The sequence below is a fragment of the Cynara cardunculus genome (assembly GCF_001531365.2).
Source record: "Cynara cardunculus var. scolymus isolate 2C chromosome LG 14, CcrdV1, whole genome shotgun sequence".
In the NCBI taxonomy this organism is placed as follows: domain Eukaryota; kingdom Viridiplantae; phylum Streptophyta; class Magnoliopsida; order Asterales; family Asteraceae; genus Cynara; species Cynara cardunculus.
In genome coordinates this window covers 11,575,160-11,600,953 of record NC_037541.1, presented here as the reverse complement: position 1 = coordinate 11,600,953, position 25,794 = coordinate 11,575,160, and the positions used below count along the sequence as shown (strand labels likewise).

General features: G+C 34.9%; 1 protein-coding gene and 1 long non-coding RNA gene across 2 annotated transcripts; both read left to right on the top strand.

Annotated features, from left to right (window-relative positions):
* The first annotated feature begins 5,191 nt into the window (after positions 1 to 5,191).
* LOC112527055 lies at positions 5,192 to 7,418 on the top strand. The gene is made up of 5 exons (XR_003070679.1): positions 5,192 to 5,319; positions 5,926 to 5,986; positions 6,083 to 6,122; positions 6,262 to 6,322; positions 7,250 to 7,418. It is a non-coding gene; the product is annotated as an uncharacterized LOC112527055 (long non-coding RNA).
* A 2,700-nt stretch (positions 7,419 to 10,118) lies between these two features.
* LOC112526749 lies at positions 10,119 to 12,683 on the top strand. The gene has a single exon (XM_025137160.1). It carries the CDS (start codon positions 10,430 to 10,432, stop codon positions 12,332 to 12,334), a length of 1,905 nt encoding a protein of 634 aa, XP_024992928.1. The 5' UTR covers positions 10,119 to 10,429; the 3' UTR covers positions 12,335 to 12,683.
* The last annotated feature ends 13,111 nt before the right edge of the window (positions 12,684 to 25,794 follow it).

Here is a 25,794-nt window from a genome sequence, read left to right as displayed (position 1 = left end):
AATCATATCAAGATTTTATTCAGAAAACTGGTCTTGTTGCTCAGCCTGTATACAAGGCTGTCAAGGGTTGCTATAGAGGGTCCCCAGTAGATATTGCATTGCTCTCTTCCTACTTATCAACTGTGAAGGGTGCCGATTTTTCCTTCATTGCAAGAGTTTCCTTCTATCATACCTTGTTCAATAATTAACCCAGGCACAAAATCATGTTTGGCTCATAACGCGTATGCATCATCAGCTACGTTTAAGAAAACATTTTTTCTTTACTTCGCACTGAATTTTGTACCTTTCGTTGTTCTGCGTCTGCAAAAGGTTAGCCTTTGTGTTGCTTCTCATACACAACTTGCATTATAGTCTCAAAGAGTAGGTTATTCGAGTCGGACTCGGAAATAAAATACCAGGCTCGAGTCGAATAACCTTTTCAATATATGAGCTCGAACATTTATCGAAATATTGAACCTTTTCAATCAATTAACTCGTTTATAAGCTTGAGATTGATAATTTTTTTATTTTTATTAAGATTTATGTAAATATGAGCATGCTTGGCTAAGAAAAATCTCTTAATCTACAATTGCGTTAGAACTCTCGGTCTTGATCTCTTGATTCTTTGCTCTTGGTGTAAATCGAACACATTTGTAGAGTCGTTTAAATATGTTGGATTTTAAACTATCATACAATATTTTTCATCGATAGATTGTAATTGGAATCATAACTATTTATTCGAATTGTATTAATATGTAAAGACCAAATGTAGCTTATGTCATCGTTAAATCTTCTCTAATAAAACTAGTGAAACTTCAAAATCGTTAAACTTCACGGTCCAGATATCTCATAGAGATATGAGTTGAAAGTTATATTATAAGTGCATTGGTGAAGTCTGAGAGGAATACCTTCAAAATAAATTGTGAAAATAGTTGTTACTAATTGTATGCTGTAGCAATTTGTCAGCATGGTCTCATGCTGTAGTAATTTGTCAGCATGGTCTCATGCTGTAGCATTTTGACAGCATTGGTCTAGTAGAAATAGTATTTACATCTCACCCTAAGTCTTATATCTTGGCTTGTTTTTATTATATGTTATTTCCTGTTAATTTTTAGTTGTGTTAACTCTTATCAAATCAAAGTCTTCACATTCATCCTCTGAAATCATTTCCTTAATATTACTTTCATCTAAACTTTTACTACAATCCATGTGGACGATATCCGGTACTTGTACCACTTTATTACTCGAAAGACAATATTGGGACTAATTGTATACTTGTTGTTGGTCCTGGTTGAAAGTATGTGGGTGTGTGAATACGGATCCGATCAAGTTTTTGGCATCGCTGCCGAGGATTGGCAATCTATAAAGTTTTTTTTTTTAAATAACTTTAAAGATTTGATTTTTCTAACACTGTTTGATCCGCTTTTAAGAGATGTATGCCAAGGATACACCAGGAGGAGTTTCTCGAATTCGATTCAGATGTTAAGAGAACATTCTGCCAAAGAAGAAGGGCTCAAAAAGTAATTTCTGTTATACTCCCTCCTAATATCGCATAGCGGGTTGAATATCCAGGTTAATCAAAAAAAAAATTGGTGTAAATTAGCATAGTTACACCAAGTTTGGTGTTGTCGTTAATGTCAAAATTTAGTATTTGGTGTAAGATTTGATGTCTTTGTTGACGATGTTCTTAGTGGATGGTGGTCATATATATAGTTGGTGACTGAAAATTACATCCTAATTTGTTTGATCTTTTTATCTCTTGATTGGTAAATGAATATGCAAGATTTACAAGATTCTTTTATCTATACTACCCTATAAATTAGATTTATCAAAAGTCTTAAAAACAATTTTTAATGCACAAAGTACTATATATTTATGCACATAGTCTTAAAAACAACTCATAATGCATTAAGTACTACTACTTTATTTATTCAGTTTTAAAATCTTTTAATCTAATATTAAAATAACATATAGTGCAAGTTACCAATGCACATTATTACTTCTTTTTTTTCGTGTTTCCAAGATAATTTTGACACATTTCATTCATGTTTTCACTCTCTCATACCTTTATGTCTTCTCCTCATCCCCCAAGGTGAGATTTAAATTAGTATTCATCATGAGTTATTAAAAGTTTTCTCATTCAATTGCTCTAGAACTCTCGGTCTCGCTCTCGATCTCTTGATTCTTTGCTCTTGGTGTAAATCAAACGCATTTGTGGGGTCGTTTAAATATGTTGGATTTTAAATATATTGGATTTTAAACTGTCATACAATTTTTTTTCATCGATAGACTGTAATTGGAACCATAACTCTTATTTATTCAAATTGTATTAATATGTGAAGACCAAGTGTAACTTATATCATCGTTAAATCTTCTCTAATAAACCAGACMCTAGTATGCAACTAGTTTTTCATAATTTAGGTGTATTATGATGAATACTTCAATCTTAACTACGGGGTTATTTTAAATTCAATACGGGTTAAATTGTCTTTATGAATAAATTTGGATATTTAAGATACGGGAGACCGAAGGGTTTCAGAGAGGCAAAGAGAGAGGATTGAATCAGTTTTTGGGACATTTCTAGTATAATTTATTTGATGTAGTTTAATGTCGGATCCTAGCTTATTCCATACAACCATTTTGAATTGCGAAAACACCGTAATTTTAAAATCCAAAAGTGATTAATATGGAAAATAAGTGATCCAACAGTAGATTTTATTTCATCAGTTAATCCATCAACTGGCTTTTTGTTTATAAAAACAACGAAACGAAAGAAATACTTATATTATACTTGTACCCAAATTAGAATTCTACTATTGTGTGTCTCGAGAGGGGTACTGAACCACTCTAAATTATCTTTGATTCTATTTCTTTTCTTTTTAACTACTTGTAATTCCACGATCTAATTTGAGCTTCATTGTTAGGCAATCGTATGGGTTGTCTAACAGTCTTGTTTCTTGAAGTGGTAACAGAAGGTTATGGTTGTATCTAGTGATGGCCAAAAACCGGTCCCAAGATTTCTCATAACCGGCTATAACCGGTCCCGCTCGAAAAAGTTGAGCCCGGTCAAGCTTTATTGTAACCGGTTATGGGCTGCCAGTCCTGGTCCCAACCAGTCCCGGTCATTAAAAAATAAATTTTTAATGATATATATTTTTAGTACTATTATAAAATTTGTAATTGGGTCACTCAAATACACTTTAAAAATGCATTTTATTATGAGTAAAATTACATTGTTTTACAAAATATAGCGAGAAACCGATAATTGTGAACGTTTTTTTTGCGTTTTTTACGAATCAAGAACTTGGTATGTAAATCCCTCAACCAAAACACTTATATATAGTGTTTAGAAAGCAAAAAATACAAAAAAGGGCCAAAAAACGGCTACATTTTAAAAAAAAAATAGTTACATTTTTTAAAAATCGGGCCGGGCCATAAATGGTCCCGGTCCCGGTCCCGCGAAACACCCCAAATCCATAACCGGTCCTTATCGGTCCCGGGCCGGGCCGGTTTGACCATCACTAGTTGTATCATTGGAACTATGTGATATGCCCTTAAAAATATCATCAATCCATTCATCTCATTTCTCATATAATATCTAACGGTGATATACAGCAAACGATGGTTGATAAGAAGACGAAATAAAGCGCATGATGAGGCTCAGCACCACGTCGACGATAGTCATACAAGTGCAATTAGTGCTAAACGCCCCGCCCATCAAGCATTATGAGCACATCTTAACAACCAAAGAGACCCTTAATCAAGTAAGTGACTTTTGTGACCTAAACTACAAACTACAATTTACTCTGCAAAAAAAGATACGACGTCATCTTCAGTAATGTTTCTAACAAATTGGTCCCGCAACCATTTTGAATCGTGTGTATTCTAGGGCATCTGGGTGGTGCTTGAAGTCGAACCACTCCAACTTAGGAACCAACATTACTTGTCTTCTATGTATATACAGAGTGATACATATGTTGTCTGATTTATTCCCTAAGATGGATCTTAGTTTAATCCTTCCAAATTCTTCTTTAAAGATTCMTTCTCTAAAAACCAATTTTCTTATACTGTATGGAGTCGATCACTAAACCCCTTCAAATAGACTGATCATCGTGGCCTAAAATGATGTGGGGACTGCAACCAAATTGTCATGGTTTTGTACCCGGTCATTACAACGTGTAAATTAATTGAAGTTAGAGATATTCATTTATGTTTTTCAAAACGTAACTCCCGACGGGTTGGTTACTTGTCAAAAGTGTCAAAGTGTGATATATTCAGAGATGAAATATCAAGAACACGCCAACTCGAATGATATGAGAATCGACTCGAGAGAATGATTTTTAACGAAGAGATTTGTTTATCCATATATTTTGAAAACCATTGTGTCACTATCCCCGGTCCGGACACCACATAGAGATATGGGTGGAAAGCTATAAGATAGTGAAATGGTGAAGTCCGAGAGGAATGCCTTCAAAATAGATGGTGGAACTTAGTTTCGAAACACTGCTTGCTGTAGCATTCCTATAGCATTGCTACAACATTGGCTGCTGGAATTTGTGTTTGGGCCTCACCTTAAGTCTTACACCCTTGCTTCTTTTATATATTCTGTATTCTGTTTTGGATCACCTTAAAATAAACAAAAGTCTTCAAAATCGTCATCTGAAATCATCTCTTTCATTGAACTCTAATCTAACTTTGGCTACAATCCCTGTGAACGATAATCCGGTACTTGTACCACTTTATTACTTGGAAAGACGACGTTGGACCGTATTGTATACTTGCTTTTTGGCCCAATTTCATTAAGTCTAAAAGTGTGAAATATAACCGACCAAATGCATTTGGCTAAAACTCTTAAAAACTCTTAAAGACAACCTCTATTACTAATGGTACAACCTATTAAAGCCATCCCTAAACCCTAAACGATTTCATCCCTATCCATYCCCATCCTATTTCATCGCCAACAGAAACGATTTCATCCCTATTCGATTTCATCGCCAACTGATTTTAAAGAATACGGATTCGATTTCATCCCTAACCGATTTTCAAGAATACAGATTCAATTTAATCTCGATAGGTATAACCCCCTTCCCCTTAGGGCCTCAACCTCCCCGTCGAATCTTCTACGTCGTATAGATAAACTCTTCACACACATCAGTTAGACAGTCCTTCTACACGCTCACGCTTATTTCCAAGAAGACGATTGAAACCTCCAAGACGACGCTTCATCCGTTCGATACAGGGTTTTTAGTGATGCGTATCGCTCTCAGTCTTCCTATGTCGCTCCATACTCTCGATTCATCCTATATCGCTTCATGCTCTYGCTTGATACTCTTGATTCAGGTAAATATTCAATTAATGGTTTTGTGTAGTTTTCTATCGATTCATACTCTTGTTAACTCTAAATTTTGTGTCGTTTTGTGTATTTTCTCGATTCATACTCTTTCTATCAATTTAAGGTATGGATTTGGCTATCGATTTGAGGTWTGGGTTTCTTTTTTCGATTTGTGGCGCATGTGCACCTAAGGTGTTTGAGRAAATGCCTCAAAGGGATTTAGTATKTAATCAATTTCATATCTTGCTTGGTGGATCTCTGGGATTAACTTAGAAACGTGTTCTCTTTTGGGTCTTCGGTTGCAACCGATTAGCAAGTTTTTTTTTTTTCAATTGTTCGTTTATTTTTTTGTTTTGGTCATAGCCCCATTTTGCAGGGTTAAATTTCCCTATTTCTTGCATTTTCCAATTCTCATGATTCAAGATTTTTTACATGGTTTAGTGATTGTCGATTTCTTGCATCTTCTACTCTTTGTTATTGTTTTGTCTTCTATTCCTTTTTGTTCATTAGCGTGTCCAGAAATCAGAATAGTATAAATTTTCACTTCGAAATTGAGACCAACTATGAAGCTGGCTAATCCTTTATTTCTCTGACTCAAACAAGGGCTTTTGTAGATTTACACAGCTGCAGTTTCGAAATGGAAGTCTTTGAAAACCAGGAGACTGCAAAATTGGGGTATTTTACTACTGTATGTTTATCAATTTGTTAATTTCATAGTGCAAACCAATATTGTGTTTGATGATTCTTTTTGTGGTGTTATGTTTGTCACAGGGGGGATTGCCCATTCTCTTTCCTTGWGACGATTACACCGGTAACCACCTCTTTCTCCCTCATACAAACTCGAATATAAGTTACTTATCCCCTTCCTCTAATTCTTGGTTTATTCACGGTTTGATTTTGAGTTTTAAATGGAATGACCTAAGTGTTGTTTTTGGTTCTAYATTTTACAGAAAAGAGTGTTCGATATATCACTAGGTTGATATAGATTTATGGATACCGAAGCTTCAAGGGGTATTATTATTTTCCAAACCTTCTTCGTTTTATTTTGTTGTAAAATRAATTTGGGGTTTTCAATATCTTTGTAAATCTTGAATATTGAAGTTTATTCATTTGTTGAGTGTTTGTTTGATGTCTTTGACGATCATATCTTCTTTTTTCTAACCACCATTGGATACTTTGAGATTGCTTAGCATCTAAAACAAAACCATTGGACTGCAAGTAGAACCAAACAGTGCGAACAGTTAATTTTTTGTATCAAATATTACTTCAAATGCTCTTTGATGTGATGTATCTTAATAGCTGTAGCTTGTGTTGTTTGGGGGGAGAGAGAGTCTTAACATTGCTTTTGATTATGACCTGAAGATGGTTGGATTAGTTTTTTATTTGTGGTTTTTTGAGCTTCCATTGCTTTTGTGCCTTTAGGATAAGCAGTTAAAGATCAGTCTCACATGTTAATAGCTTAAAGGTTCAAACTTGAAAGTGCTATATGTGATGAAAAAAAATTAGTGAATCTTAGGGGCCGTTTACCTAAATGTTTACATGGTAAGCGCTTACCCTTAGGAGTTAACACTGTAATTTATTTTACCGGGTAAGATTGTAGTACATCACATATCAACAATTTACCCGGTAAGCGTTTACCCGGGTAAGTGTTGTCACCCTCACTTACCGAGTAAGACTCTTCATCTTTATCATTGCTCTTATCAGGTAAGAATTTTGACCTTTGCCATGTTCATCCGGTAAGGAAAAATTACCCAGTAAACACTTACCGGGTAACCGTTTAGTAAACGACCCCCTTATTTTTGTACTTCAGATTTCAAGTGCCCAAATATTCTAAACTTAAGTTGTATGTGGGATACAAGCATATATAGGGTGCTTGATGATTTATTTTTGGCTATTATATATTTTAATTTGGCATGTAGGGATTCTATGTTTATATAGGAAATTCAAGTTGGAATGGGTCGARCCGGAGAGCTTCGCTACCCATATTACCCAGAGAAAGACGGAATATGGAAATTCCCTGGAACTGGAGCCTTCCAGTGTTATGACAATGTGTAATAAGTGATAACATTCTTGTCTATACATGCTTTTTGTTGATAAAGGTTTATATTCCTGAGATCAAGCATAGAGTAAAATAAATTTATCTACTTCAGTAAAAATATTTGATCCCAATGTATCTATTTCACATATATGACTTTGTTAAAGCTGATGATGGAGCAGAATTTTAGCAGGTTCAGTCGCAGGTTTGTCTATTCTTGCATTAGATGATTGCAACCGGAGGCGAACACTTGCTTTATATCTTCTTGATAGGCTTGCTCAGGTACATAATTAACTTGCTATGGAACCAATGTTTATGGCATATAAGACGCAGTTCAGAGTTTTGTTTGGCGATTTGGTTGGTGTTGCAAAACTTAGATCTTCTATTTGCAATGTTGTGATCCTACACAAACTTAAATTTGCAATTTAGGCTTTTAGACATACTTTTAAAGCAAAATCTTCTATTTTTTTCGACCCCAAACAAAAGGGGGAGGGTTCTAAAAGAATGCTCTAAGTTCTTTGTTGTTTAACAGTGTGCTTACAATTTTGCAAAATCGAAGAAGTTCCACCCGTGGGGAAGCTCATGGAGACATGGGGATTCTTTACTCTTTGCTTTATCATGTGCTCAGGTAACATGGATCACTATTTTACCCCAGATTTATGAAGTTGTTGTTCATACGATCATCTTATTTTCTTTTTTCCATACAGATTCAAATAGTTGTTTCAAGTATGACCTTGTAATGTAACATTTCTAGACAAATCGAAAATCTCTATGATGTTTACGAAACTATTACAATCCTAACTCTGATTAACTCTGATAAGTTCGAATTTTGCCTTGTAATAATAACAATTGAATCTACATTTATACTTTTCATTAACCATTGCAGGTCATGTATGCTTTCGTAATGCGTCCTGAGAGCTTGCCAAAATCATATCAAGATTTTATTCAGAAAACTGGTCCTGTTGCTCAGCCTGTATACAAGGCTGTCAAGGGTTGCTGTAGAGGGTCCCCAGTAGATATTGCATTGCTCTCTTCTTACTTATCAACTGTGAAGGGTGCCGATTTTTCCTTCATTGCTAGAGTTTCCTTCTATCATACCTTGTTCAGTAATTAACCCAGGCACAAAATCACGTTTGGCTCATAACGCGTATGCATCATCAGCTACGTTTAAAAAAACATTTTTTCTTTACTTCTCACTGAATTTTGTACCTTTCGTTGTTCTGTGTCTGCAAAAGGTTAGCCTTTGTGTTGCTTCTCATACACAACTTGCATTATAGTCTCAAAGAGTAGGTTATTCGAGTCGGGCTCGGAAATAAAATACCAGGCTCGAGTCGAATAACCTTTTCAATATATGAGCTCGAACATTTATCGAAATATTGAACCTTTTCAATCAATTAACTCGTTTATAAGCTTGTGATTGATAATTTTTTTTTTATTTTTATTAAGATTTATGTACATATGAGCATGCTTGGCTAAGAAAAATCTCTTAATCTACAATTGCGTTAGAACTCTCGGTCTTGATCTGTTGATTCTTTGTTCTTGGTGTAAATCGAATACATTTGTAAAGTCGTTTAAATATGTTGAATTTTAAACTATCATACAATTTTTTTCATCGATAGACTGTAATTGGAATCATAACGCTTATTTATTCAAATTGTATTAATATGTAAAGACCATATGTAGCTTATGTCATCGTTAAATCTTCTCTAATAAAACCAGTGAAACTTCAAAATCGTTAAAATTCACGGCTCCCGCCGCATTGCGCGGGTACATAACTAGTATTAGAAAAATAGCTTTATTTGAGCAAAAAGTTGATTACCATATCTTGTTCCCCATAAACCACATTAGTGACTAATGCTAGCATTTGGACTCAAGCTCCGTTTCTCGCAAGATTCAAACTTGAACCTGTTATGTATTTCTCACACACACACACACACATATATATATATATATATATATATATATACTATATTATAAAGCATTTGACAAAAACTTTTAAAAATCATTTTCTATGCATGAAGTACTGTATATTGATGCATATTACTTAAAATTCAATATTACAAGTAAATTATGCATAAGTACAATTTATTAAAGTTTCATGCTTGAATTCGTGTAACTAACTGCGGATAAACATAATCAAATAGAGGATAAACATCTCATTTTAAAATGTAATTAGGATAATTAGTGAACCATAACAAAATAATTAATTATTATCTTTATCAGAAAATTATATTCTTAAACCAAATATAAATTACTTCGTTATTGAATACAAATTAAATTATAATAAAAGAATTAATTAAAAAACTACACAAAAATGAGGAATTTTAAATTGTTAATTTGATAGTAATATCGATATATTTTTGTCAAATTTTTATGATATCTTCAAATTTATATTTTATTCAAAAATAAAAAGATTATCATTTTTTCAAAATCACATAAGATCATATTTTAACATCGAATGAGATAAATAATAAAATGAAATATTAAAATCAAGATGTATCTCGTTGCATTACACAAGTACCCTTCTAGTATATATATGGAAAACATTTTTATTACAGCAAACATTTACTTTCTTTCGAAATATAGTTGTTTTGACCTAAAAAAACCAAATTTATCAAACACTATAAAATGACCTTTTAAAATTAATTCAAAGCAATAAAGACATATGAATAAATAAAAATTAATAAACAAAAAGAGTAAATTACATTTTTGTCCCTGTGGTTTGTTAAAGTTGTTATTTTCGTTCTTATAATTTATAAATTGTTGTTGTTTCAGTTCTTGTGGTTTATAACTCTTTACTTTTTTCTTCCCTCGTAATTAAAAAGGTAAGAATTAAAATAAAGAACGAAAATAACTATAAATTACAAACTATAAGGACGAAAACAGTAAATTTTAACAAAATGTAGGGACTAAAAATGTAAATTACTTAAACAAAAACGAAAAATAAAAGGTAAATGAGTTGTGGGAAGAAAGTTTTTTTCTTGTTTTGTTTTTTATGGATAGAGAGGAGTCTTGAAACCCTCCGGTAGACTGAAGCTTCGTCGTCTTCTTCGTTCCAACTTCAGATATCAAATTCAGTGATCATGAATGGAAGCAAAGTTGAAGAAGATCTGTTTCATCATCATCTTGAACCGATCACCGATCCTCAGCCCTTGATTTTAGATCACCATGACCACCACGACGACCAACAGCCGCCGCCGGAGTTTTGTCTACCTCCAATGTCGGAATTCGACTTTTTTCGTGACGAAGATGAGGATGATTCCATCAGCCATACGCCATCTGATGCGGAAGGTGTTCAGCCTTTTACCAACGAGGTTGTTTCTTCTGAAAAAACAAGCCCTAGGTTTCAATACGTTAATCCGGAGCCTCACATATCGTCTCAGTTCTACACATTTAATATGGGGTCTCACTCTTTGATGATCCGTTGTATCCTCGAAGGCCGTCTTGCGACTCCCGATGAGATCAGGGTGGCGACGCCACACGCGGTGCTTGCTAGCTGGCGGTCGGTGTGGAAGGACCGTAACGAGGACACGGCCTACCTGACGGGTTGGAAGCGGATTCAAGACAAGCTCAGTGTTCACGTCGGCGAACACGGTAACAAATTCCTATGTTTCAAGAACAATTCGAATAATCAATTCGTTTCTCATATTAGTCAGTGGCAAGATATTGTTATGAGCTTTCATGGTGATGCTGATTTGAAGCACCTAGGGTTAAAGGAGACTATAGAGAGAATTAAGCAAGTTTGGACTGTAGGTGCTAAATTTTATGGGATACCTGAATCGTACATTAGGGTTTGTGTAGCAGAGTGTCCTGTTTGTTTGGATTCGAATGGGTCTGGGGGGCTACGTTCTAAAAGGCGTAGGTTTGAATACACCGAGTCGTTCGATGTGCCAGCCAAAGAGGTGCCTAATAAGTTGCAACAATTGGCAACTAAACACAAGGTTGTTTTGTGTATAAGGCAAAAGTATATTAGGTATAAGCCATTTATGGCAGAGGTTAAAGATTATGCATGTCATCGAGCAGGGGAACCTGCCTCTGCGTCAAAGAAATCAAGGAATTTGAAAAGAGAACCTTATGCGTCAAAGCGATGTGGATGTGGATTTCGGATAAGAGCAATTGTGCCAATTTCAAACTATAACGAGAAAGAAAAAACTTTTGTTTATCAAGAAGAGGGAATGGCTGTATTTAAACTGTATGCAGTGCATTCGGGGCATGAGCCAGGGCCATTGGATGGTAATGCAAGGATAATGCACAGAGTTGTTGGACATAAAGGAGGGCTATTGATGGAACAGGATATGGTTTATGGGATGAGTGAAGAAGCAGAGAATGAGAAGTTTGAATTTATGGGAAAGGATGATGGGGATATGCAGCGTTCTGTGTTGCACCAAGTGAAAGAATTGAGAAATGAAGTTGGGCTGCTTGAAGGGAAAATAGCAAAAATACCACCTGAGCTACTAGGTTCAGTGTCTCAAGAGTTGTTTGATATACTGAATAAAGTTAGAAGTGTAGGTGCTTATGAGTCAAAATCAACAGGGTTGCTTTCTGACAAGCTGCAGTCTGATGATGTATTGGTGGGAGAGAATGATTTAGCAGATTGGAGCCATCATCAAAGGATTTATGGGGATGGCAAGGATACAGATTTAATTGAAGATGATGATGACAGTTTTGGGCGAACGCTTGGAGATGTTGCTTCTTGGGATCAGATCAGGGCAGATTGCAGGACTGAGAAGGATCTTCTAGGTGAGACTTGTAAACCTGAGAAATGGCTGAAATGTAGTGGTTTTGATGAAAAATCTGTACTCAATCATGAGGACTCCAAACTGATAGAGCCTGTGAGGCATGATGAGACTATGGAGACAGACAGCCTTGTTGCTTTGCAAGTTGACAGCTTTTACCCTGAAAATCCTAAATGGTATGAATCTCCATGTGGTTTAGACCCTGGAACAGATTGTGGTGATAATGGGTTCAGACACGGGGAGATTGTGTAAAATAACAAAGAGGGGTCAGTGCACAGTAGCTTAATCCTAAGTTTATTTGCTGCCATTCACCTTTTCTGGTTGACTTGTATATTTGTGTCCACAGAAGAACTGAGTGGCTCACATGCTTTAGGTCTTTGCTGCCATTCACTTTTACTGGTTCTGACTTGTATATTTGTGTACACAGAAGAACTGAGTGGCTCACATGCTTTAGGTCTTTGCTGCTTGTGACTCTGTAAACTATAGCCATTAGGCTTTTTTTGTACATACTTCTTTATGACTATATGTTAATTGAGTTGTGAACCGATAAATTTATGACTTTATCTGCACAGCAGTACTTTTTTTGTTCTTTTCCATCAAAGTCATTTGTTTTTACACATGTTCTGCTTTCTGTAATTCCAGAATTGAGTTGTCATGTTTTGCAGTTTCTGGTACGCAAATACTCATCTTTACAACGGAAATGATGTTGGTAAGTAGTCAAGCCTAGTCACAGTTGCATTTGGCTTATTAAAAACAATCATATCTCTAATTTGTTAGTTGTTGATTTTTTGGTTAACCATGTTCATGAGGATTATGATTCTCCTAATTTAAGAAAATAATGCAGTTGCATGATCAGTATGTCAATATGTATATCTAGAAAATGTATTCTAGCCATGACCTGCTTATATTTTGCATGTTTTTTTGTTTGTTTCAAGAAGCTTACTAGCAGGAATCAGCCGTTTATGACCATTTCACAATGATGACTGTATGCCTCCATAAATGTTGGACTACGAACAGATAAGACTACATTAACCTATTGCGCTATATGTTAAAATTTAGAGATACAAACCACAAGGGTGGTGCCGGATTGGTTTGAGCTTGGGCTCCAAAGGTCAAAAGTGCCTGGAGGTCCCAGGTTCAAATCCAAGGAGGAATAAAAATCCCCTTGTGACCACGGAGGTTCAAATGTGGTGCCTCCGGGATACCCGCATGGTCACCCTAAGATTAGTCCGCTCGTAGAGCGGGTTGGATATCCAGGTTAATCAAAAAAGAAAAGAAAATTAGAGATACATGTCGAGACTTTTGTGGTCAAGTATTCCAATTTCAGGTGACGAAGCTTTATGTAGATTTAGTAGAAAATACGGTTAGGATTTTGGATTTATCAAAAAGAATGATCAACATCGAAGTTCTAGATCATCAGATGTGAAACTAAAATTTGTGAGTTTCGATTCGAGAAATTAATCTTATGACTGCAAAAGCATAGACCTTGCATCTCTAATTGGAAGGGAGTTGCTTATGACATTAGACTTGTCAAGGAACTTCTGGCCCGTCTGTAGTAGGAGCTATGTTGTTAATCGCGCTGCTATTGTGGTGGTGTCGCATTTTTGCGGACATCGATAGAATAGCGGAATAGCGGGGGAGATTGTGGTGCCGCTATTTGTCCTGCACCCCGACTCGCTCCAGAACTTGACTATTTTCATGGTTTTTACTTCTCTGGCCTTCTTCTCCACAGAGACCGGAGTAGGCTTTCTTTTTTCTTATAACTGTTAATGGGTTAATCATTCATCAGTTGATTGACAGGTGCTATTCAAATTTCTTTTTAATTGTGTTTTTGTAAAATAATTTATGAAATCGACCTTTTTTCTTTGAAAAAGAAAAAAAAGCAGTACAAGGAGGTTAGACTCTAATCCTGTTCGCTCCCTATGCTTTCGCACCCCAGCGTCGGTAGGAACCCAGAGAGTTGTCTTCAGCGGAATCTGCCAATTCTGCTTCCCTATTCTCATCACGTAGGGTTTTTAGTTCAACTGTGCCTGGACAGTTTATTGTTGACTCAGTTACGACTTTCGTATTGTTCTAATCGTTAGCGGTTTCATCACTTTCATATTGTTTTAGTTTGTTTTTGTGTTTGGCCATCACATTTATAATTTATAAACTGCCCAAACATTTTATATCAACCAAAGCCTTGTTCTAAGTTGATGTTTTATGTTGAAACTGTATATTTTTATTCAATAGATATAATATCTTAAGTTATACATACATATATAATCTAATTATCGTGTAGACCGCTATACCACTGTTTTACCATCGCGGTAGTCACTATATCAAATCACGCTCCTGGCTGCTATTTCAGATTTTGACCGCTATAACAGGCTAACAGCATCAAGTAGGAGCAGTTTTTTCTATATGTAAATTCTATTATGCTTCTCATTGACCTGCATGGTTGTAGGTTTTCGGGAGCAAGAGAATAATTGCATATTGTTGATTGGTATGTAAGACATATACTGCAGGATATGGAGGCACTCAAGCAGAATATTTGGTACATTGTTAAAGCTTTGGGCTCCTTGAGAGTTAAATTTTGGCTAAATCCACAGCATATCCAATGGTCTTGAGGTATAAAGTCATGCCATTACTTATTCGTCCACATTTCCATTTTAATTTTAATTTGTTCCTAAATAAGTGTCTTTTCAAAAATAAGTGCCTACTTTCCAATTTTACCTTTAATTATGAGATGGAGAAATTTGTTACTTACTCTATTATTAAGGGTAACACTGTCATTTAATAATTACACGTTAGAATTATGGATGTTTATTTGGGACGGAGGGAGTATTGATTATTCATGATGATGTTTGCATGTATTTGCTAGGTGAGAAGATCATCTCCAACAGATTCTCCAAAATGGAGAAAGATGGAAAATTTCACCAATTTTGGAGAACTCCCAAAAAATGATTGTTTCGGAGAGAGAAATGATTTTTTTTATTAACTCCACCGATAAAAATCATTGAAACTAAATGTTTAGGAGAGAGAAATAATATTTTATTAAATGTATTGCATAATTTTATAATATGATTAAATACTGTAATCTCCAAAATGGAGAAACTGTTAAAGTAGAATATAATCTTTTTTGTAGATTTTGATTTTTAATTCTCCATTTTGGAGAAATTTTGGAATATCTGTTGGAGATGCTCGTAGCTAGTAAATAAGCACATGAGTGCAAATTTTTCAGGATCCAGAACTCATTTAGATAAATAATGACTTTAGATTGAACTGCATTAGTGAATACAAGATATCCTGTCCTCAACCATAGATTTGAATCTTCATATATTCCAAGATATGGTCTTAAATATGAGTTATCTAGGGAAGGATGTAAAGTTGGAAAGACTGTAATAAATTATATGGGTTGACCTATATTGACTTTTTTCTACTGGTTGAAAACAGAAAGAGGCTGGTGTTCTTCCCAACTGCTCTGACAATCATCAATGGATTCCTATGAAGCATTCAGGCACCAGCAGATTCAACCGGATGACGAGTTCTTACAAGGAACAGGGAAACCAGGTTCACTTCTGATGATTATTATAGTTGCTTTGCCTGCTAAAGATTTGCATACCATCACATCTCATTTTATAAATGCTTCGACAAATTTGAACATAAAAAGTGGTATAACAGAAGATGACTTCTCTATTTTGGGTATCGTAATGATCTTGTATTTGTTCTGCTTTATGGAAATTTGATCTCATGATGAAAGTATACAACTCTTTTAGTTTCTTAAACAAGCATGAGATTGTTTTATAATGTTTATGTTTGCTTAGAAAGAAGGGAAAAGTCTGAAAACCCCCAACATAGTTTCTTATTTTGAGTTATCAAGTCCCTGAACATGTTATTTGAACAAATGAATTCTTAAAATTACTGAAATAGGACAAATAAATCATTGAACTTATTGAAATCGAACAAATAAATCCTTGAACTTGCTAAAACCTAAAAAACCCGATGGACTTTCACATTTTGAATGATCAAATCCGTGAACATTTTTTTGAACAAATAAATCCTTACATGCATAAAGCGAAAGGAATATGCAATTTTTCTCTTGATTCATCAACAAATCGGTAGCCAAGTACAACGAACCAATGAAACTAAAGGAATGTGCCATTTTTATTCGACATTATTGATTTTCTAGATTCAAACGACAATCGCAGGTGTTTGTTATGGATCCTGTGATTTTCATTTGAAACTGAGAATTATATAATTAGTGGTTTCTCCTAAGCCTGCTATTTGAATATAAAAAATAAATAACGGCTAATGGAAATTGTATATAATCATTTCGTTTTATTAGTTTATTGTACTTTGTTATTGATTTCTTGATACTTCAGAGGGAAATTATATATTTCTTTTGTTTTATAATTGGTGTAAGGAAATATTGGTTCAAAAATATGTCTAGGACTTGATCGCTCAACATGTGAAAGAAAGTTGGTTTTTTTTTTCGATTTTTAGTAAGTTCAGGATTTATTTGTTTCAAAAAAACATTCATGGACTTGATCATTCAAAACATGAAAGTACGTTAGTTTCTTTTTGGACTTTTCTCTACAAAGAAGTATGTTTGACATTCTTTTTGCTCATCCATCATATTAGGGGCAGTTTACCAAACGCTTACCAAGTCAAATTACATTACCGGATGAATATGATGCAAGGACCAAAAATCTTACCCGGTAAGAACGAGACAAGGAACAAGAGTCTTACCCGGTAAGTGAAGACAACGACTCTTACCATGGTAAGAGCTTATCGGGTAGATTATTGCATACGGTATTGTTTTCGTGGAGTAAAATCTTACTCGGGAAGTAAGTAATAGTGTTGAATTTTACGGGTAAACACTTATCGGGTAAGTCTTTGGTAAACGGCCCCTTAGTTTCCAGGAATTTGTTCTTCTTAGCTAGTTCTTCTTTAGTATTGATCGGTCTAGAGCTTGATTTAGGAATATTTGGCTCATTCACCATCATAATTAAAGGTTTTGGGGCATTGTGAACATCTACCACAATTCACTGTCACGAGGATTATATTTTGTTGTTACATATTATGTTTCGATTTATAGAAGGTGATAGTTGCCTAAAGTAAAACCAAATGAACCCACACCAGGGATTGGGGGGAGTTAGGATATATACAGACCTTGCCTCTACCTCAACCAATGATAATCGGATAACCGCCTAGAGCGGAGGGAGCAAACTCATGAGTTAAAGATGCTTAGTATACAGATCTAGAGCAATCATGTAAATGCTACAAATGTAAAAGTATACTGTAGATGCCATCTTTTACAATAAATTTGAACGCGAAAACTTGAGGTTTGGTGTTAAAAATTTACTCTTGAGGGCATGAGGCACCATTGGAAGGTAGAAACATGCGTATTTTAGCGTTTCGTCTAAAGTTATGAATTCCTCAACGACCATTTTATGTTGCTGGATTTTTTCCCGGGAAAATTGATAATCAACATCACTTGTATGAAAATCATTGCAGGAAGTGGAATTTTATGGGGTTGAATCGGTTTAGGGATCTATTTTCTTGGGTCGGTTATAGAAAAGCTTCAAGACAGTCTGTTTCTAGATAACCAAACGACCCCGGTATATCCCACCCGAAGGTGGGGTCCACCGGAGTGAGATGTACACATTTATCTTCAGAGTAGAGCTGCTGTTTGCTTGATCTCCTGGTCCTGATCATTGATGTTTTTATCATCAGGTACACATTTGTATTGATTAGTAAATATATCAGTCACATTGGTAGTTTTGTTGCTTATTTTTAACTCGTTTTTCAAATGTTAGGGGTTGTTTACCAAACACTTACCTGGGTAAGCGCTTACCAAGTCACATTACCTCACCGGATGAATATGGTAAGGACTAAGAATCTTACCCGGTAAGAGCGAGACAAGGACCATGAGTCTTGCCCAGTAAGCGAGGGCGACGCACTTACCACGTTAAGCGCTTACCGGGTGAATTGTTGCATACGATATCGTTTTGATGGACTAAAATCTTACCCGGTAAGTAAATAATAGTGTTAAATTTTACCGGTAAGCACTTACCGGGTAAGTTTAGCGTCTTTCATGTCTGCAACTTCTTTTGATTTTTTTTTTCCGAAAATATTTTGAGCAAGTTTTATCCGGGTTTTTTTGCACACTTCGCATAAGGCGGGTTTTTTTAGTTTTCACCGCTACAACGAATCTTCGAGATGAAGAAGATGGATGAATTTATTAGAGATTCACATAACAACAGAGTCCTTGTTTGAGCAATAAACAATTATAAAGAAGGTTGCAGGGTGAGATGATGGATTTCCAAAAAGTGGAAATGGAGAGGGTTTTAAAGGTTAGAGGGTCGGACTGTGCCGGATCTCACAACGGCCGATGGCGGATCTCGTAACGGCCAGCGACGGCATGAAGGTAGGGAACGGTGGCAACGGTTGGCGTGAAGATGGTGAAGGAACGGAAGGGAGATTGAGATCGGAGTTCTTAAGACCATCTGCAGTCACAATCTGAGCAATCAGATCGTGAATGAGAGAAAAAGGATTTTAACAAAAATAGAAATAGAGAACCAATCTCTATCAATCATTCTCACTCAACAATCTAGGATTGAGCACCTTTTAAATGAAATTGACATGTAATATTTGTTTATTGGTGGGTTTAATTTAAAAAAAAACTAATCTAATTAAAAAGTGATTTTAACAACAAAATAAAAAAAATAAAAAAAAATAAAAAGATACCAAAATTCATAGTTTTCGATTTCCTATGTAGATAGAGCATATTATTGATATATTTTCATATTTATTTTTGTGACGTGTTTTATTTAGGGGGTGTTTGTTTGGCTCTTAATGGTTACATTAAGAGCCAACCTCTTAATCGGTAAGAGGTCAAGGCTGTTTGGCAAAAAAAAAAAAAAAGCTCTGAATGGTTACATTTTCCCTCTTAACCATTTTGCATCTAATGGGTCTCTAAACTATTCAGACTTCTCTTTTTCCATATTTGCCCTCTCTCCCAACATCACACATCGCTCACAGGTCACAGCCCCTCTCCCCACGTCGCCGGTCTTCAAATCCCAGCCCCTCCCCCCACGTCGCCGGTCTTCAAATCCCTCCCCCCACCCAACGTCGCCGGTCTTCAAATCGCTCCCCCAACCCTACGATCGTCGGTCTTCTTCTTCTAGCAGGTCTCACGTCGCCTTCTTCCAGCAGGTCTGTCATCGTCGCCGCTCGTCGCCGCCTCTTCCAGTAGGTCTCGTCGCCGCCTCTTCCAGCAAGTCGTCGCCGTCTCCGCCTTCTTCCAGTAGGTCTCACGTCGCATCCTCTCCTCTCATGTTTGTAACAATGTTAATTTCAGTTTCTTGAAGCTGCTTTACGAAATGGGARATTTCGGTTTCTTGATCTTGCATAAATCTAGGGTTTGGTTTAGGGAATTTATCATTTTTCTTTGGAAATTGATGGTGTTTATTGCTTATTTCATGTTTGTAACAATGTTAATGATGATTAGATTACCGACATTTTGCAATTTCTTGAGGATTTGATACTGATATGAAGAACCATCATCTTTGGTAATTGTATGTTGGTTTATTCAGTACTAAATCATAACTAGGGTTAAAATGGTAATTTGCTGTCATTCAGAGAACAATTACCAAACAATCTTGTTTCATTCAGCACTTAACCATTCTGATCATCTTAGCCATTCTAACCTCTTAACTATTCTGAACTAAATCATTCAGCAACTGCCAAACAGCCCCTTAATTTCAATTGTATGATAAGTTTTTTTATAGTTATAATTACGTTCTAAAATATGTAATAATTTGTTTAGTTTATTTTTTATATTTAAAATTAAAAAATAATAATTATATATAATAAAAAATAAAATATATAATTTTTACAAAATTATATTTTAGATTGGATTGGATCATGGTTAAATGAAAAAATAAGTGAAATTGGGTTGGAGTTGAAGACTGTGTAGGTGGATGAGAGAGAAAGTAATATTTTAATCGTTTGTTTATCTATTAATAGTTTTATTAAAATGCAGCCTCTGAATCGTTAAGAGATGAATCTTGTTTGACAAAAAAAGTCTGTCTCTTAATGGTTCTAAAATCCTCTGAACGGTTTTGTATCCTGAGCATCTTTTAACCATTCAGCACCTTAATTTTATTGTAAACAATTACCAAACAATTATATTTTATTTTGTACTATATCATGAGAGTCACTTAATCATTTTACATTAAATCATTCAGCAACTGTCAAACAACTCATAGTCTAAGAAGAAAGAAGAGGGGGAAAAAATATGGAGCATATACGTGTCTTTCGCAACAGATTCCAGGAAATGAAGTGTCCATTCTTTACTAGACCCTAAAATATTAAATTCAGTCGTCGATGGGTTTTGAATTTCCTATTAAAGGCCCGTTTACCAAACACTTATTGGGGTAAATGCTTATCAAATCACATTATTTCATCGGATGAATATGGTAAGGACCAAGAATCTTATCCAGTAAGAGCGAGACAAGGACCAAGGTGTTACCCGGTAAGTGAGGGTGATGACTTTTACTACGATAAACACTTATCGGGTAAATTGTTGCATACGATGTCGTTTTGGTGGACTAAAATCTTATCCAGTAAGTAAATAATAGAGTTAAGTTTTACTGGTAAGCATTTACCGGATACGTATTTGATAAACGACCCCTAAATCTTGAAGATTACTCGGAATGACGAAACAAACACGACCTTAAATACTTTAATGGTATATAAAAATGCTCATTTATTAATTAATTTTAAATAATGAGCATATGAAAAGCATTCAAACAGCTTATTTTCTAATTTATTTTAATTTCAAACAATTAAAGACTTGTAATACACCAATCTTTATCTTTTATATCACATTTTTTAAATATATAATATTTATATACGGTAAATAGAATAAATAAACTTACACACCCTCCTCATATTTGATGAAATTTGAACCCTTAACTTCTTAGGAGGTCAATGACTCACATACCGCTAGATCAAAGACTCTTTATTTTTATATCACATTTTATTATAACTGATTATTTGATTTTTATATATTTAATATCATATAGTTTTAAAAAGCATTTCTTTTTCATCATAAGACTAATTTAAATATATATATATATATATATATATATATATATTCATTTAAAATTAAATGTCATTTTAATTTCATGTTGCTTATTGCAATGATGGGTATTTTATGGGATTTGTTTGTAATAGTGTTTTAAAATATGTTAAAAATATTTGTTTGTGATAATCGAGTAATAAAAAAAGGTACTTTAATTATTTTCACGATTATTTATAACTTATTTTTACAGATTATTTATAAAAAGTGGAATTCAGCTTCATTTCCAAATCTTACAAATCAAACATTCAAATCCTTCAAAACCATTTCATCAAACCAAATGTCCAGTTAGTTTTTCACTACAAAACGTCATGTTTTTTAAGGTGCGTTAGGTATTCAGATATAATTAGATAGGACATAACATAATAGAACTAATAGAACAATTGTTCAACATTTGGTAAAACCACCTGCTTTGCAGATAGCCCGAAGTCACCGCATTTGAACATCCGTGGCCATAAGGGGATTTTTATTCCTTATTGGATTTGAACCTAAGACCTCCTAGTACTTTTGACCTTTGGAACCAAACTCAAACAAATCAGTCACCACCCTTGTGGTTTATATGTTTATTTTTGTCAACTATATATTTGGAGGTATTTCAGGGGAAAATGGTTATACTTTGGAAAAAGGAGTTTTCATTTCTTGAAAACAAGATGATTATTGTATTTATGAATTCTTGGACCAGATGATGAACATGTTATGGTTTTTTTAGGTGTTATGAGAACTTTGTCCTATTTGGTAACTCTCGAGATAAAATGATTTTACGAGAACATTTGAATGATGAAAACTATATGTATGAGTATAGTTGGTCACTTTAAAGTTGTGGCACATGTTAGACTGTAATACAATGGATCTATAAGCATAGGAGTTAGTTTTAATTCAAAGTGGGATAGTCTTTCTGTTTGTAACTAGAAATAGGCATTTGACCATTAGGTCGACTTGGTATGGACTCGTGTAGCCGGATACTAGTCATTGGTCGTATGATGTAATTTCTAATGAATGAGTATAACTAGGATCATCGGGGGTTTTGAATTATAAATCACAGGTTGGATGAATCCACTAGCTATTGACCTTTAGTTTGAGCTTTATAACATGGAATTGTGGTCTAGTTTTGTGTTCCACCACTACACATGAAAATCAGGTCTCCCCCATCATCGTAAGATGTATTTTGGCTTATATGGAAATACATGAATTTAAGTTTTGAATTAAACTTATAAACTCATACGGTTTAATTTTTTTTTTTTGTAAGGATGTCCGGGCCAAAGCCCGACTAATCCCCGGCAATTTTGGAGGCTAAGCATGACCCCACTTAAATGTCGCCAACACTCCCCTCCCAGGGCTCGAACTCGGGTTCATGACTATGCCATGCCCAAGCCTTTACCACTAGGCTGGAAGGTCTTTGACTCATACAGTTTAATTACTTGCAATATTTATAAATGTTTGTTCTCACCGGGTGTTAAGCCTAACACTTTATCTTAAATGACATGTACGCCAAGTTCTTTTAACAGTAAGGCTCCAAAGTCTTGAGCGGAGAGTTTGGATACCGGTAGAGATACCTTTGGGGTCATTAGCTTTTAGTCAAGTCAGCGTTACACTTTGACAAGATTCTTTTGAAGAACACTCATCCATAATCTAAACTTAGTGTAGTTTAGATTAGTAGGTTGTTATTTATCCTCTAATATATTTGGGTTGTAGTCACTGCACTATTTCCCCTCTTTGGGTGATTTTCCATTTTATAGTCTTTATTTCTATGTCAATTTTTGGTTTAAATTTACTCTTATTTTAGGGGTGTTACAATGATATTTTAAGGACAGTAAAGTGAAAGTTTAAAAAACATAAAATATAATAAGTAAAATTTAAATAATAAAAAAATGTAAAGAAAAAGGCGTATTTGATGTGTTAGAAGAGAATTAGGTTCTATTTTGATGTTATATTAGTAAAATATAGGTTTGTTCCACTTTGTTCCATGGGATGGGGGTGGAACACACCAGTTCCACTTTGTTCTACTATGTTTCTGTTTGTTCCATATAAAAGTCCTACTAAACATAAAACAATGGTCTATGTTTTGTTTTATTCTGTCATATCCAAATACAAAACACACCCTTAAATATCTATTGATGAATGCAAAAATTGGATCTTATGGAAATAACTAATATCACCAATTTATTTATATTAACAAAAATAGCAAATATTAATATTATTCTTATGTTTTCTATTACCAAACATATGATAAAGTAACTAAATGGATTACAATATTTCCTAAAAATAAAGTGGTATTTTTGAACAATTTACAGATAAATAAAAACAGGGACGGAACACAAAGGGACTGAATCAGCAGTAGCGGAGGGGCCCAAAATGTATCATTTGCGTTCGTTTTGCACAAAGAGTTTACGAATTTGTTGGTTTTGATTTCAACCATTGTTATATATTTCAAAGCTCCATCATGCTTAGGGTGTACAAAAAACCGTCAACTCGCGAAACCCACCCAACCCAACCCGCTAACAACCTAATTAAACCCAATCCGCCAAATCGCTAAACCGCTAATTAGGAGAGTTGAAATTGGGTTAGCATAACTCAATCCAACCCAAACCGCCATAATATATATTATTTTTATAAAATTATGTATATATATAGAGGGATGTTATTCTACACCCTTTGCTATTCCTACACCCTATACAACCCTCATCTCAACCATTCAATTTTTAATCAATTAATTGTTTTCTAATATAAAGTATTAATCATAATTAATAAACTCTATTCATATTACATAAATATTCAAATCATAATAAATGAACTCCAATCATTTCTATAAATATATCAATTAATTGGGTTGCAAATGTTGTACAAATGCACAAGGTTGTAAAAGAAATATACCATATATATATATATATATATATAATATTTACAAAATTATAATTTACAACCCAAAAATATGTATATTTTTTAGTCTAATGTACAACCCAAAAATTAGTATCAATCGTCCAATTTATAGCCCAAACTTAATCCAACTATTGTCTAAGTCAAGCCCAATTAGGGATGGTGATTTGCCCCGACCCGGTGGGGAACCCGGTTCACCCGACCCGAACGGGGACGGGGATTCCCCGCTAAAACGGGTCCCGGGGCCGGGGATCCCCGGTAGACTCAAACAGGGGACGGGGCCGAGGACGGGGAATGTTACTCAAAACGGGGACGGGGTCGGGGCCGGGGATCCCCGGTATAATCAAACTAAAGCATACTTTTTACCGGGTTTTGACCGGGGATTGACCAGGGTTTACCGGGTTTTGACCGGGGATTGCTAGAATTTGACCGGGGACGAAATGATAATCCCCGTACCCGCCGAGGACCGGGGCCGGGGCCGGGGGACGATATTACAAACCAGGGCCGGGGCCGGGGATTACAAAACCCGCCCCATCCCCGCCTCGTTGCCATGCCTAAGCCCAGTAGGAGCAATACTCCAATTCAATTCACTGATTCAGTTCTCGACTTCACGTTCTCACATCGTATACTTGTATAGCGTCCCCAAATCTGCAAATCGTGACTGCCAAGTGCCGACCGCCAACCGAAATGCAAATCTGGCGCCCCTATCATCTTATGACTTTCTTGAAGAAGGTAAACTTAACAATTGTTCTTTTTTCATGCTTATATATTCTTAATAAATGGTTTTAATATTCTTTTTGAATTGTAGACAAACTCAAGGAGAATGCAACATCGGCGTCGGGAAGGTCCAAGACGGTTGTACTTGATTGAGGATTTGAATTGGATGCTATCATTTAAACTTTTGAAATTTGATTCCAAAACTTGAGGATTTAGATATATTTTTGAATGATTGTAATAATTAATGACTTTGTTGGGTATATTTTTAGTATTATTTATCATATTTCATTTGTCAACTTTATGAATTTTAGTAACCGGCCGTCAAACCAACCTATTTGACCCTAACCCGCAAGGGTTTGGGTTGGGTTGAGATTTTCCAAACCGCCATAATTGGGTTGAGTAGTAAAAATGTCAAAAAAACAGTCCAACCCAACCCGCGTACACCCTAAAGCACGCTTTTATACATTCATCATCTTTTTCGGAACTATCATCTTTCTACCAATTTTAGATGATAAAAGTCAAACTTATTTCAGATTTGATGAACAATCAAACCTCATGTTGCGAAGTCATCATCTTTGGTTTCACTTTTATATTTGTATTATAATTTTTACCATTTGGTTGGTTTTGACTCCAACCATGGTTATAAATTTTAAAAAGAATCATCCAAAATAAGACAATCCTATTATGCAAACCCCATGATTTGACACAAAGGCATTCAATCCACCTTTCTTATACACTTTCATTTGTTCAAATCTTTCAACTTTTCACTAATGTGAGAAAACTAAAACTCAACCACAATTCATCATTTGAGAATACTCAATTCTCATGGTGTCACCTCAATACCCCAATGTTTTCCTTTTATGTATATAAAGATATATTAATTAAAACAAATAAGATAGTAAAGAAAATCAAATAATATAATACGTTAATTAAAAAAACTTAAATTGATTACATATATTATAAATTTGGATTTGTTAAAATAGATTTTAGA

Excerpts from the sequence above, each read along its gene's own strand:
- LOC112526749 (XM_025137160.1), top strand. The coding sequence starts at position 10,430 with ATGAATGGAAGCAAAGTTGAAGAAGATCTGTTTCATCATCATCTTGAA.